At 38.8% G+C, this 16,426-nt stretch overlaps 1 protein-coding gene across 1 annotated transcript in view; it reads left to right on the top strand.

The window, feature by feature from the left end:
- Positions 1–16,426, top strand: part of PCDH15 (protocadherin related 15) — a 913,479-nt gene that overhangs the window by 465,402 nt on the left and 431,651 nt on the right. The window contains exon 9 of the mRNA XM_029061331.2: positions 6,497–6,667. Within this exon, the coding sequence (XP_028917164.1) occupies positions 6,497–6,667 (171 nt within the window). The remainder of the gene's footprint in view (positions 1–6,496; positions 6,668–16,426) is intronic.

Genomic DNA, 16,426 nt, shown 5'->3' on the forward strand with positions numbered 1-16,426 from the left:
TTTTTTTCAAAGTGCCCAATAAGAGACTTGATTATTTAGAGGGATCAATTCTATAAACCACTGGAAATTTTGGTTGTTTTGGAAAATGTTTCTAACATCCCGAATGGTGCCTCCAGATTGATAAACCATTAAATAGCTGGATAAATTTCCAGCGTAATTTCACTTTCCTGCCAAATCTATATGAAAATTATCTCTCTATAAATGGCATTGTCCTATCACCAGTAGTTCACATAATTTTACATTGTTCAAGGTGTAAAAATTTAAAAAATGAGGGAGTGTGAAGCAAATCAATTCCAATCTACCTGCCTACTGGCAGACTATTTTGTTTCAATATCCAAGGAAAACAAGAAGTAAGGGTGACCCTATAAGCCAGTGTAACTTTAGGTGTTGAGCCAAGAGGCATGTTGATATTTTAATATAAAAACAAGACAATTAAAAAAACACTTCCATTTAAGCAAACCCAGAGCTATGGAGTAGATGATATTCTATCCGTCACTGGTGAGCAGAAGCAAGATAAATGCCCCTCTATTCTGAAGTAACTGAATTATTGCCAAGCTGTTCTGGACAATTCTAATTAGCGTGTATTTTTTTTTCTGTGCTGCAAATCCCTGATAATATAGTGAAATCACATTTAATATGTGTACCTAAAAGGTTGCCTGGCAGCTGAATTTAACCATTTAGGTAAATTAAATATTTGAAAATGGAACCTCCAAATATTAGAAATACCTTCTGAAAATTGGTACACTTTGCTCTTGTTTAAACACCCCCCAAACATACACACTCACACTCACCCTCCCCCCAACGCCCCCAGGTTCTTTGGTGGTCAGAATTTGACACTTTCACCAATCCAGCCTGGTTTCTATTTCTAGTGAGGGAACATAATATTTCATGTATACCTTTAGAAGAAGCAGCTTGGCCTAGTGGATAGAGCAAAGGCTTAGGAGTCAGAGGACCTGGGTTCTAATCCTAGATTCACCACTTTGCTATGTGACCTTGGGCAAGTCAGTTAACTTCTCTGAGCCTCAGTTACCTCATCTGTAAAATTGTAAGCTACATGAGGGACAGGACTGTGTCCAACCCAATTTACTTGTATCTTCCCTAACACTTAGTGCAGGGCCTGGAATATAATAAGCGCTTAACAAATTCCACAGTTATTATTATTTCACAAACACACAGGCACACAGACACACACACACACACATACACCCCTCCCCCCTGCAAAAAAAAAAAAAAAACAACAAAACAAACAACCCACCCCCAACTGCAACACCAAGATCTAGGTCTCCTCTTGCCCCAAGTCTACGTGGTTAGAATTGACTTCAAATATTTTCTTCAGCTATTGTTGTTGAGTCCCCATAACAATTGTCATCCTTTACTATATTCTTCATTCATCACTTTACCAAATGAAGTTTGACGGCAAGAAAAATCTGTATGACAAGAACATTTATGTTTACCACTTGGGGTAATTGTTTACACCAAATGTCACTTGTAATCAGGTGGAGATATTTATTATTGTCTTCAATCCCTCACCATTGAACCCTACATAAGTTTTCCCCACATTGCTTTCTTAAAAGGGAATGGATTTTCAAAATCATTACCTCTGATAAACTAATAAAAAATAGCCCTTGGTTCTATTCTGTTGACTGAGGCTGGAAACAGAATATATCGACTGTATATTTCAGAGAAGATAAATAAACATGTCTCTTCTTTTTCCATCAGTTGAATTTATTGAGTTTCTACTGTGTATAAATTATTGTGCTAATCACTTTTTTGTATATCTTGATAAAGGTATTGATTTTTACCTGAAGAATTGATTCTGAATGAATAGATATGAATGACCATATGCATGAACTCCTAACTGTAGGGGTTCTTCAAGGGTCAGTTTTTGTTTCTACTTTCCATCTATACTCACTCCCTTGGTGAACTCATTCACTGCCACATCTTCAACTATCATCTCTGTGCAGATGCTACCCAAATCTATATCTCCTCCCCTTTTCTTTCTCCCACCCTCCAGGCTTGCACCTCTTCCTGCCTTCAGTACACCTCCACTTTGACGTCCTCCCGACACCTAAAACTCAACATGTCCAAGACAGAGCTCCTTATCTTCTCTCCCAAACCCTATCCTCTCTCTGATTTCCCATCACTATGGACAGCACTGCCATCCTTCCTGTCTCACAAGCCCTCAACCATGGTGTCATCCTTGACTCTACTCTCTCATTCACCCCGCATATCCAATCCATCAACAATGCCTGCTGGTCTCACCTTCAGAACATCGCCAAGATGTGCACTTTCCTCTCCATCCAAACTGCTACCATGTTAGTGCAATCACTCATCTTATCCTGACCGGTTTACTAAATCAACCTCCTTTCTGACCTCCCAAACTCCTGTCTCTCCCCGCTTCAGCCTATACTTCTCTCTTCTGCCCAAATTATCTTCCACAGAAACGTTCTGGGCATGTCACCCCCTCCTCAAAAACCTCCAGTGATTGCCTATCAACCTTCACATGAAGCCAAAACTCCTCACTCTGGCTTCAAAGCTCTCCATCACCTCACCCCCTCCAATCTCACCTCCCTTCTCTCCTTCTATAGCCCAGCCCGCACACGCCACTTCTCTGGTGCTAACGTTCTCACTGTGCCTCGTTCTCATCTGTCCCACTGTCAACCCCTGGCCCACGTCCTACCTCTGGCCTGGATTGCTTTCTCTTCTCAAATCTGCCAATCACACTTCCCCCCCTTCAAAGCCTTACTGAAGGCTCACCTCCTCCAGGAGGTCTTCCCAAACTAAGATCCTCTTTTCCTCAGCTCCCCCTCCCTTCCGTGTCCTCAAACTCGCTCCTTTTGCTCTATCCCCCACCCCACAGCACTTGTGTATATATGTACATAGCTATAATTATATTTATTTATATTAATGCACGTTTAATAATAATAATAATGTTGGTATTTGTTAAGCGCTTACTATGTGCAGAGCACTGTTCTAAGCACTGGGGTAGACACAGGGGAATCAGGTTGTCCCACGTGGGGCTCACAGTCTTAATCCCCATTTTACAGATGAGGTAACTGAGGCACAGAGAAGTGAAGTGACTTGCCCACAGTCACACAGCTGACAAGTGGCGGAGCTGGGATTCGAACCCATGACCTCTGACTCCAAAGCCCGTGCTCTTTCCACTGAGCCATGCTCTTTACTTGTTTCTATGTGTATATATCTCTAATTCTAATTATTTATATTGATGATGTTGATTCCTGTTTACTTGTTTTGATGTCTATCTCCCCTCTTCTGTACTGCAAACCCATTGTGGGCAGGGTTTGTCTCTCTTTATTGCTGAATTATACTTCCTAAGCACTTGGTAGAGTGTTCTGCCCATAGTAAGCACTAAATAAATATTATTTACTGAATGAATGAGTGACCATCGCGAAGAGCTGGAGTGCTTCTGTATTTTGAGTCAATCGAGGTTAACTTTCTAAACAACTTTATGCACTGGAAGTTGAGATTGGAACATTTGACAGGGTTAAAGTACAACACAACCTAGTTTGATTTCTTTCTTTCCCATCAGCATCTCTTTAATGATTCTTAGCAGTGAAAATCATGTCAGTTTTGCTTTTGAAAGCAGTATGGCCTTATGGAAAGAGTACAGGCCCAGGAATCAAGACTCCTGAATTCTAATCCTGGTTTAGCAGGATACCTCAGATTCCGTATCCGTTAAGTATCCCTACCACAGAAATCTGAGTTCTTCTAAGCCTCAAGCAAGGACCCTGAACTTCCATTAACCCAGAGTTGAAAATCCAATTTCTCAGAGAAGCTGTTTGATGTAGTGGATAGAGCATGGGCCTAGGAATCAGATCATGGGTTCTAATTCTGGCTCTGCCACATGTCTGCTGTGTGACCTTGGGCAAGCCACTTCTCTTCACTTGGCCTCAGAGACTTCATCTGTAAAATATATAAAATGAGACTGTGAGACCCATGGGGTTAGGGACTGGGTCTAGCCCAATTTGCCTGTATCCACTCCAGTGCTTAGTACAGTGTCTGGCACATAATAATAATAATAATGTTGATATTTGTTAAGTGCTTACTGTGTGCTGAGCACTGTTCTAAGCGCTGGGGTAGACACAGGGGAATCAGGTTGTCCCAAGTGGGGCTCACAGTTAATCCCCATTTTCCAGATGAGGTCACTGAGGCACAGAGAAGTGAAGTGACTTGCCCACAGTCACACATCTGGCAAGTGGCAGAGCTGGTATTCGAACCCATGATCTCTGACTCCCAAGCCCGTGCTCTTTCCACTGAGCCACGCTGCTTCACTATAATTATTATAATCAGTCTATTTTGGCACTAGCTTCTAGTTGCCTCATTATGACCCCAACAAGTGATCAGAATAATATGTTTATCATTATTTTGTTTCCCCTTGCTTATCTAAGCTTCTTGTGGTCAGGGAGCATGAGTACCAACTCTCCTATACTGTACTCTCCCAAGCATTTGGAATAGTGCTCTCCATAGAGTAAATGCTCAATAAATTTGATTGATTTAGCTTCACTATATTAATCCTAAATGTCTTGAGCATGTTGCTGTGGTGTCACTTTTCCCACAGTACAAATGTTTAGATCTTAGTCACTGATTCATAATTTTAGTGTTCCACTGAATTTTTGGGTTTATGCTTTGCTTTCCCCATTTCATCATTGTTTTCCCAATATGGGAAAGATATTTTAAACACTCATAGCATTTTCCTATTCTTTGTGGTCAGATTTAGTGGGTTTTTTTGGTTTTTATTTTAAGGGAAGCACTAATGAAATGAATTGAATTCACTGGGGTCCTTACGTTTCCAATTTTATTCATTGATGGCAACCATTATTTGAGCCAGATGAACCAAGTTAAAAAATTGGTGGTGGTTCACATTAATTTAGTTTAATGATGACTCTCTAGAGACTCTTCAACACTTTCCATACCCTAGAAATTCTTATAAAAGGCTAACATCAACAAAGACATCCAATGTCAATTGAAATATGTCTTTGAAAATCAAGTGTTAAATGACCATAATGATTCATTTGATCTATTTCCTTGAACCTAGCCCTAATGTGTCCTAGAGAGGTAGGTATCTACTTTTTTAAAACCCCTAAAAATTCACTTTTCTTCAACTTAATTCCTTAAATCTCTTAAAAATACACTTCCCTCTGTATCATTCACCATGATAATTCTTGATGTTATGGAGTTTTCTTTGTGTACTCAAAATCCTTCCTTTATGTCTATTCTTTTTTTTTCAGTCAATCATATTTTTATTGAGTGCTTACTGTGTGCAAGTACGGCACTAAGCATTTGGGAGAGTATAACAGACATCAATTAGCACAGTATAAAAATATTAAGATCCCCCTTAATGCAAATACATAATAAAGAAACTTAATCAGATTCTCAAATGAAGACAGTTTTATTTTGAAGCTCAATTCTCATCAGAGGGCATAGGGTATTCTGGAAAAGCACACAGGAGCCAAAGTTCTCCAGGCTCCTCCCCAATGTGTGGCAGAAGTCCTCAGTTATAAGTCCATGGAGTGTGTTTTTGGCCAGAAGTTATGGCAGGCTCTTTCTCTTCAAGAGCACTTTCCCAGAGGGCAGGCATCCTAGGAATATCAATCCATCGATTGTATTTATTGAGTCCTTATGGTGTGTAGAACATGGTACTAAGCATTTGTGAGAATACAATATAACAATATAACAGATACATTCCCTGCCCACAGTGAGCTTAGAGTCTTGATGGGGAAGCAGACAATAATACAAATAAATGAATTATGGGTGTGTACATAATTTCAGTGGGGCTGGAGGTGGGGAGGCAGTGAATGAACGGAGCAAGTCAGTGTGATACAGAAGGGAGAAAATAAAATGGAAGCTTAATCAGGGAAGGCCTCTAAGAATACCACACAAATTTGGGCTTCTGGGATTTGTGTTCAACAGCCACTCAGTCCCAAAATGGCACTGAATTCATATGCCGGATCTTAGGTTTTGTAAGGAGGCGACATACCTTCCATGTACAAGCCTAAGTATACTATGTAACCTCTGAGCATACATACTTAAAGACTTCTGTTCCCAGACTATTTTTTGCAACATTGTAGTTGGGAGGGACCAAACGCATGGTATGAAAAGGTGACCTCCAAATAAGATATATCTTCTGGCCTCCTTTAAGAAATTGCATTTTAAAAACATTCAATCAATAATATGAATTTATCCTCATCAATGGAATTTGTTGAGTGCTTACTGTGTGCAGAGCACTGAACTAAGCACTTGGGAGAGTACAGTAAACTGGAGTTGACTGACACATTCTTAAGCTTAGCATTTACTGTGTGCTGAGCACTCTACTAATTGCGTGGAAGAGTACAATGCAGCACAGTTGGTAGACATATTCCCTGCCTACATGGAGCTTAAGTGGGTAAGTTGTTGACCTGTTTTGTTGAAATACATGTATTCCATACTGTAGTTTCTAAACCATTATTTTTTTAAAAAAATATTTTTTCTCCCTTAGGACCGTGCTCAAAATCTTAACCAACGAAGGACAACCACTGTGACCCTCACGGTCGATGTACTTGATGGGGATGATTTGGGGCCAATGTTTCTTCCTTGTGAGTTAGTGGCTCACACACGTGATTGCCGGCCTCTCACCTACCAAGCCAGTGTGCCTGAACTGAGAAGCCCGGTAAGGAGATTCATTTCCTCATTTGCTTCTTCACTCTCTAGCCACACACAGCTCCCACCTTTTGGGCAGATAAAGTCAATCAGACAAACCATCCCTCTTCATTTTGTCTTTGGATATGTGTGTCCTTGCAGAACTGAAAGAAACAAAAGCCGAGAAAGAAAAAAAAAATAGTACGATATACACATTCTGAAAAAGAAATGGTGTATTAATGGGAAAAAAATAATGAAAGAACTTTTATTGGCTAGGGTTAGGCTTTAAGTTATCCAAAAAATTAAGGGAATCTCAAGAATTTTGCTTGCCCTTTTTCACAGTAAAGAACTGTTATTGATATTGTTCTGATATTGCTTGTGATCAAGATCAAAACTACCAAGCTACTTGCAGCCTCAGTTCCTGACCTAGTGCAAATTCATGGTTAACTAGATGTAGGTTGTCTAAAGTATTGTGGAGTGACATTATTGTTCCCTTGGAAGTGAGCACACCAGCGATACTCCAAGATTCTCTGGTCTCAAGAAAGTTTTCTGGGATTCTCATATTTAACCGTGTGTTGTAGATGAGAATATTGTAAGTGAGATACAGAACATTTAGCTTGGAAGGAGTGAAATGTGTGTGAGAACTGTACAGGAGGGAGAGAATTGTTGGAGGGCCCTGAAGCCGAAGATTAGGAATTTGAGTTTTATGTAGGAATAAACTGGTAGAGGAGGGTCTAGTATGTTCCATTTTAAACAGATGATATGGATAGATTATTTGATTTTTTATTTGTGGTATTTGTTAACTGCTCACTAAGTGTTATGTGTTAAACACTGTTCTTAAGTGCTGGAGTAGATATGTTAATTAGGTCAGATACAGTCCCTGTCCTGCTTGGGGCTCAAAGTCTAAGTAGGAGGGAGAACAGATATTGAATCCCCATTTTACAGTTGAAGAAATTGAGGCACAAAGAAGTGACTTGCCCTGGGTCACACAGCAAGCAATTGGCAGAACCAGAATTGGAACCTGGTTTGTCTGACACCCAGGCCCTTGCTCTTTCCACTAGACCATGCTGCTTCACATAATTAAGATCAGACTGAAGAGAAGAAATGCATGCAATACCATGAAAATTACTAGTAAAATTTGCTTAGCTCTGCAAAGTAGGAAACTGTTAAGATAATAAGAAAATGTTAATCCTGCCTAAGAGGCCACTTTAGCAGATCTGGGTAATGACAACATCATTTTATTTGCAGCACTGATTTTTTTTTTTTAGTAAATCCCCATTCAGAGTCAGCCTCCTTGGAAGAAACAATTTCAAATGGGAAAAATAACCACACAATTCAGTCTATCATCCTCTTAGCTACTTAGTGTTTCTTCTGAGGCTGATAGCAAGAGTATTAGTGTTATTGTGTCAGTGATAGCTCAGCCTCCAGGACCCCTAAATTCTGTTGCTCCTTTCCTATTAATCATTGTCCTCGTCTTTTATATTTTTGTCCATTTACCTTATGTCTGCTGCCACAGCCTCCCCTCAACCCGTCAAACGGCAGGGACTGTCTCTATCTGTTGCCGACTTGTTCATCCCAAGCGCTTAGTACAGTGCTCTGCACATAGTAAGCGCTCAATAAATACTATTGAATGAATGAATGAATGAACCCATTCTTAGACTGTGAGCACTTTGGGGAACAGGGACAGTGTCTAGTTCTTCTCTGTGTATGTCCCTTTGTCAGGTGAGGTATGCCATAAAATCAGCTCTGTTTCACATGCCCATTTGTGTTGTTTCCTGCCCCTACTGTTTTTCATGTTTAAAAATACTTGGACAGGTCCTTGAACTGTACTTACAAAAAGTTTGAAGAGCCATAGGATGATATCTTCTATCTATGACCAAATCCAGGTGTATCCTAAGAGTAAATAACAGGTGTGACTCATTTTCCATAGCAGAAAAATTAGGAGATTCTGGTTTTTTTCAACATTTTTTTTCAAATTTCCACTTTTTTTTCCCTTTTTAACACAGAGTCTAAGGTATTATGGAAAATATTCTTAACACATTGGGCTCCCTTTTATTTTTTGAAAATAGGTTGCTTGGTGTAGGTGAAAGTCCATATTTTCTTATGGCCTTACTGAAATAAATGTAATAGGAACTATTTCAATAGAAACCTTATGTTGCATTATCAATCAATCAATGATATCTATTGAGTGCTTACTATGTTCGGGAGCACAATTCTAAGCACTTGGGAAAGTACAGTGCAATTACCATCAGCAATCATTTTCATCATTATCATCCTCATCAACTTCAGAAGCTGAGATAACAGAGGTAATAATGTAGTACTTAGGGATGGGACTACCAACTCTATTGCATGTGATCTCCCAAGAACTTAGTTCAGTATTCTACACAAGTAATCACTAAATACTTACAGTTGATTGATTGATTAAAATAGTGTGAGCTTGTTCTAGAAAAATTAGATTTGCATTATAAACAGTACATCTTAGAGTTTTACGCAAATAAAAGAGTACTGCGGTCTTACCTTTTCTCCTTCACCTACAATCAATCTAAAATATACATTCAAAGTCCATTATTGTATCTTTCCCTTTTATTCCTCAACTTTTATTCACTGTTCCTCCCCACATTTTTTCACCACCACTTCTTTTCCCCTAGACCCCACAATTTCAGTATCTTGTAAAACTCCTGCAGGCTTCAGTAAACCCAGACTCTTGCTATTCATAGCAAGCGAACTAACTATTTGTGTCAGTTTAATAGGACATGATGACTCTAATTACATACCTACTGATCTTTTCCTGAACTCATTCCTCAAAAGTTAAAAGCTTTGACACCTGCTAACCTTCTGTGTGCATTTCAAATTTTCTGCCAATTACCACAGTGGTAGTCATTGACTTGAAACACCATTCTCAGGCCACTTCAGTGGATAGAACAATTTTGCTGTCCAGGTGAACTTACAAATGGATTGATAGTTCACTGTAGTGTTTAATGACTAACCTAGGTTATGATAAAATAAAACAAAAATCTACTTCACAAAACTAAATCTTCTGTGAAAATTTGAAGATTTTTTCTATAAAACACACACACACACACACACACACACACACACACATATTATGGTTTTGCAATTCAGACACAGACCCAGATAAAGCTAGGTCTGAATAAGGAAACTTAAAGGCAAGGTATCTCAGGGACTTTAACAAAAGACGATGTTAATTTTAGGATTGGAAACGTAAAACAATGAGTCAGAAACCAAAATAACTACTGAAAGTCACCAACTAGACTTTCATACTATAAAGATTTAGGTAACAAACTTATCCTCGACTTCAACTATTCTACCAAGCAATTTAGTATGGTAGTGATCCTTCAGATGGAAGTGATCCCCTGCCAGCCTAGCCTTATTACCAAGATTTTCCAATTGTAATATAATGCTTTTCCCCAGAGTGTTGCTGAAACCTCAGCAAAAATTTTGCAATGCACACATGGTGTCTTGGACTCTATAAGCTATTAAATTGATGATTACTATTAATTAGTTTACCTTCCTATTAATTTAAAAGTGAACCTTGACATATACATATTATTTGTAACTTCATCATTCTGATTCAAATGCATCTTATATACAATACTGAATTGTTAGCATGGGGTGTATTGCACATTTCAGTAGCTAATCTATCAGTTGGTGATATAATAATTTCTCACCATTCACCTTGGAAACATTTATCAAATTGAATCAATTAGGGGCATAACCTAGAATTATTAAAAAATGTATCAATACCTTGAAATGAAATTGAGAACACTTTATACTAAATTAGGTAGAATGCTAATATTTTGGAAAATATGAAATTCAAAACAATTGTGACAAATTAGGAGTCAAAAGTTGTAAGAAAGGACAAAATTACAGCAAGATTTGGGAGTCTTTGTGTATCATAAGCTTCATAAGAGTCACAAACATGGTGCTCATTTTTTTTTAATGGTAATGTGTTCATGGAATCAATCAACAGGATCGCTAAATGATTCTTTCCTCCTTGATAATCATGTCCTAACTCAAAACTTGTCATTTTAAAGACAAGTAGGGAAACATATTGCAGAAATTATTAAAATGTTTGGAAATGGAATCTAATAAGATGGGGAATTGAGCTGGTGAAAGAAAACTCCAAGGGGATGATTAAACAGCCATTGGCCATTATAAGAATTTTATTTTAAGAGAGGATGCTAATGAGTGGTTCTCTATATCCTCTGAAATTAGATATGAATTGTAGTCAGACTTCAGTTAGACTTGAAAAAGCAACCCTTGACTAGTGCTGTAATTTAAAAATGATAAATGCGATGGAAGAGGTTGTGGTACCTTTTTTTTCTGTAGGTCTCTAAAATTAAGATTGACAGTCATCTGACTAAGGTGGTTTAGAAGTAAACTGAAATTAGTTGACTTTGTAAACCCTTCTAGCTCCATGATACTCTCATTCTGTAAATGGTATGGTAGCCAACTTTTTCATGTCACTACATACCTATTCAGGGAAATATTCTTGTTATCTTAAGCCGTCGAGTTGTTTCCAACTCACAATGACACCAGGGATACATTTCTCCAAGAACACCCCGCTCTCCATCTGCATTCGTTCTGGTAGTGTATCCATAGAGTTTTCTTGGTAAAAATGCAGGAGTGGTTTACCATTGCAGCCTTCCACGCAGTAAAAGGACATATTGGATACACATAATTCCCTTCTTGCTTTAACTGCTGTCCTGTACTAACTAGGAAGTTACATAAGTAGAAAATATCTACATCAGTTAATTTAGACTAGTATTTGAACTCTCAACTGTTTCCTGAAAATAATTTTAATAGCTAAATAGATTACATACTGGTGAAGTGTTCAGAAATTATGACATTTAACCTTGTGATAATTAATTGGCTTCCTGCAACAGATTTATAAATTCAGAAAAATTGGGGAGATTTAAAAAGAATCAATATTTAATGAGAAAAACAAACTTTTTGGGGGGGGGGGTGGCGGGGGAGGCAGCGTAAATAATCAAGAGCAAATGAGAAACATGATGACCTAGTGGAAAGAGCATGGACCTGGGAGTGAGAGGACCTATGTCCTAATCCTGGCTTCACCATTTATCTCATATGTGATCTCAGGCAAGTCACTTAACTTTTCCATGCCTCAGTTACCTCATCTGTAAAATAGGGATTAAAACTGTTAGCCCTATGGGGGATAGGGACAGTATCCAACCCGATTATGTTGTATTTACTCCAGCACTTAGTACACTGTCTGGCACATAGTGCTTGACAAATGCCATAAAAAAAGTCAGATTATACAGCATGTAATGTCCATTGTAAGTCAGTAGAGTCTAAAATGTCTCTTGTGCTGTGCAAACTGAAACGTTATTGAACCATCAGATTTATAAAATAGGAACAGGACTAGTAGTGATGATGGAGTCTCCAGTCAGGGATGTCGGATGAGCCTTTGTCCTAAAGTTTCAGGGCCCAAATTTGAATATTGTGCTGGTGGTTTACCGAACACTGCTTATGGTCTGTCAACGTGGTCAGTCTTTTTTCCTCTGAGATACATAGTGCACAAGCAAGCAGGTCAGAGATAGCATGTTAGCGAATGCCTGTGTGTTTTTTGCCCACATTAACCAACTTGGGGCATACCAGGGAGCAGATCCCATGTCTTCTGATTCATTAATTCATTAATTCATTAATTTGTATTTATTGAGCGCTTACTGTGTGCAGAGCATTGTACTAAGCACTTGGAAAGTAGAAACAGCATGGCTTAGTCGAAAGAGCATAGGTTTGAGAGTCAGAGGTTATGGGTTTTAATCCTCCCTCCACCACTTATTATCTGTGTGACTTTGGACAAGTCACTTAACTTCTCTTTGCCTCATTTACCTCATCTGTAAAATGGGGATAATATGAGCCCCACGTGGGACAACCTCATTACCTTTTATCTACCCCAGCACTTAGAACAGTGCTTGGCACATAGTAAGCACTTAACAAATAAAATCTAAAAAAAATACAATTGGGCAGCAAATAGAGACAATCCTTACCCAACAATGGACTCACACTCTGATTCCCAGAGCAGGGCTCTTTCCATTGGACCAAAAACATGGCTTTCGAGACTAGTAATATCAGTGATATTTAATGAACACCTACTGCTTGAGAAGATGCAAAAGAAGTATGATACATATTCTCTGCCCACAATGACCATATATTAGAAGTAAACCTTTCATGCTTACAATGAACAGTGCAGAACAGTATTTTGAGTTCTGAAGAAGTCATTTTTGAACACAGTGGATATAGGCATGTGCAGTGGTACATTAAAACATAGGGAAGATGCAAATGCAAAGGATAAAATAGTTTGGTAAAATGAACGGGCAAAGTTGTAGTGAGCTTTGTGGAGTGCTTAGAAATATCTCTTGAAAGAATTTTTCTTTGTCTCTCTAGATTTCAACAAATCTATTTCCAAAAGTATATTATATTTTCCCACAACTATTTATTATGACAGAGTACTCCAGATCATGAGAGAAAAGGACAGAGAAGTAGATGAGCACTCACTGATAAATACATGGAAAATAAAATGGAAGTTTTCTGGAGCTAGAGACAAGGCAAAGTTAAATGGGCCTAGGAAGAGGGAGAGAAGAAGACTGTGGCTAAGTGGATAGAGCTCAGGCCTGGAAGTCAGAAGGACCTAGGTTCTAATCCTAGTTCCACCTCATGTCTACAGTATGACCTTGGGCAAGTCACTTAACTTCTTTGGGCCTCAGTTACCACGTCGATAAAATGGGGATTGAGAGAGTGAGCCCCATGTGGGACACCTGATTAACTTGTCTACAGTGTTGAGAACAGTTCTTGGCACATAGTAAGTACTTAACCAGTACCATAATAATAAAAGAGGGATAAGGACTTCTTGTCTCCTGCTTGTATTTGGGGCTATGTCATGTCTCTATCATCCCAATATCAGGGCAGGTTTCCAGGATCAGCCAGTCTTAACAAAAGCAGAGGAAGAGAAGGTTGTGGCAACACAAATATATTTCATCATTCATTCAATTGTATTTATTGAGTGCTTTCTATGCACAGAGCCCTGTACTAAGTACTTGGAATGTACAATTTGGCAACAGATAGTGACAATCTCTGCCCAACAACAGGCTCACAGTCTAAACTGGGGAGACAGACAACAAAACAAAACAAAGCAAGTAGTCTGGTGTCAATATCATCAAGATAAATAGAATCATAGTTTCATATACATATCATTAACGAAATAGAGTAATAAATAATATATACAAATATGCATAAGTGTTGTGTGGATGGGAAGGGGGAAGAGCAGAGGGAGGGAGTAGGGGGAATGGGGAGGGGAGGAGGCGGGGGAAATGGAGGGCTCAATCTGGGAAGGCCTCCTGGAGGAGGTGAGCTCTCAGTAGGGATTTGAAGAACAACAGGCACAAGCGTAACAGACAACTGATTTGCAGGGTGTGCTGTTGGCCACTTGTAAACTAGGTAAGAGTGTGTGGATGGCTTTTAATGTTGGTATTTGTTAAGCGCTTACTATGTGCAGAGCACTGTTCTAAGCGCTGGGGGAGATACAGGGTAATCAGGTTGTCCCACATGAGGCTCACAGTCTTAATCCCCATTTTACAGATGAAGGAACTGAGGCACAGAGAAGTGAAGTGACTTGCCCACAGTCACATAGCTGACAAGTGGCAGAGCTGGGATTCGAACATGTGACCTCTGACTTCCAAGCCTGTGCTCATCCCACTGAGCCACGCTGCTTCCCTAACATACACCAGTTTTTGGTGTATGGCTTTTCACAAACATACACCAGTACTGAAAAGAAAAAAAATAAACTAAAACCCAATGAAAGTGAACCAGACCTTACCTGCTTGGTTGCTAAAGAAATAGCAGCACCCAGGTAATATCCTAGGTGTCAAAGCAGGCTTAATATAGGAATGCACGTCTCACCCAAATTGGGTACAGGGACTAAGAAAGGTGTCACTGAAAAAACAAAAAAAAAGGCTCACTAAAGAACTGCAGCCGATAGACTTTCAGTCTGTGGTATAGAAATACTTACGTTTTTGGCCATTCACAGTTAATCCAGCCCAGACACCAACTTGGTCTTCCATTCAGAACCAGGTGAGTCTACTCTGTCCTCCAGGACGACACTGATTCTGGAAGGATCTTTCCACAGCCTTGGAAAGCAGAAGGAAGGCTGATCAAATGTAAATAGTCATAACAATGAATGTTATTGCAGGTAATACCTGGGCTTGGGCAAAGCTGAATATGTGACGTGAATAAAGGCTTTTAAATAGGAGTATAAGTTTTACCGGTTAATAGGCAATACAATTGATTGCTCAGTTAATGCTGCAAACCACCCATGTAACACTGCCATTTGCCTCAGTAGAGTTCTGTAATCAGAGCTCAAAGCATTATAAGCACCTGTGGATATTCTACTCATTATGGTATAACTATCTAACCCATTCCTTGGTTAAAGATTTATGTTTTGAAAAATGGTTGAAAGACACTCCTAGAAAACAAAAAAGCATATTCATATAAGTTAAATAGCACAGTATATAAAATAATGTCATTTTAAGAATATTGAGAACATTTTCTATGATGCCAAACAGGATCTGTAACAAAAATATCTATCATAATTAGAAAAAGATCAATTGAGTTCATCACTGTGAATTTATCAATCGATCAAGCACCTTTAATTTTTTCAGACTTTTCTGTTAAAAACTCTTTATTTCAAACATTCCTTATCCTCAAAAAATTCTCAGAATTGTTGTAGTAAGTGTAAAACATTGGGCTTTTCCAGGGTCTCACCTACACAGCTTAAAATGCTTCTTTGTCTCAAATGGAAAGTTTATTAGTCAGGATCAGTTGGATAGAGGTACCGCAGATGATCATTCACTATGGGATGCTCTGTGTGGGCTAGCTATTAAAATGAATTTTCTTTCAAAATTGTTAACAATATATTGGTAACAAGAGCATCCATTTGGGTTTTGGAAAAGACTCCAATTATCTCCACAAAGAATAGCCTAGGAAGTAATTTAACTAAATGTATGCAGCTAATCATCACAAAAAGGAATTTGCATCTGGAACCAGGAAAGAGTGGAGACAATTCCTTAATTTTCCATTCCTGTGAAGATAAAAGGTTCAGGCTAATAATCTTTAGAAAGTTCCCACCAGACAAGTTATCCAATCCAATTTGTCACCTTAGCTGTGCATTAACTTTGTAGTTATATGCTCTTTATTTTCTTCTTTAATTTATATCTAGTCTTTTGATCTGAATTCCAGCATGTCTCTCTATTCTAAAAAAACCCTCCCTTGACCCCTTGACTCTCTCCAGCTATTGCCCAATCTCCCTCCTAACATCACTCTACAAACTCCTTGTGCAAGTTGTCTACCCCCACTGTCTCAAGTTACTCTCCTCCAATTATCTCCTTGACCCCCTCCAATATTTTTTCCATCCTCTTCACTGAAACCACCCTCTTAGATCATAAATCAAATGTAAATAGTCATGACATATTGATAAATGAAGATCATAAATGATCTCCTTCTTGCCAAATTCAATGGTCTCTACTCCATCTTATTCCTTCTCGATCTCTCAGCTGCCTTTTACACTGTTGACCACCCCCCTCTCTTGGAAACATTAACACTTAGTACAGTGCTTTGCACACAGTAAAGGCTCAATAAATACGATTGAATGAATTATCCAACAGGCTTAACTGACACTGTTCTTTGGCCACTCATTCTATCTCTATCTCTGGCTACTCATTCTCAGTCTCTTCCTCCTCTGCTTCCCACCCCC

The sequence above is a fragment of the Ornithorhynchus anatinus genome, chromosome 3 (genome assembly GCF_004115215.2).
Source record: "Ornithorhynchus anatinus isolate Pmale09 chromosome 3, mOrnAna1.pri.v4, whole genome shotgun sequence".
Taxonomy (NCBI): Eukaryota; Metazoa; Chordata; class Mammalia; order Monotremata; family Ornithorhynchidae; genus Ornithorhynchus; species Ornithorhynchus anatinus.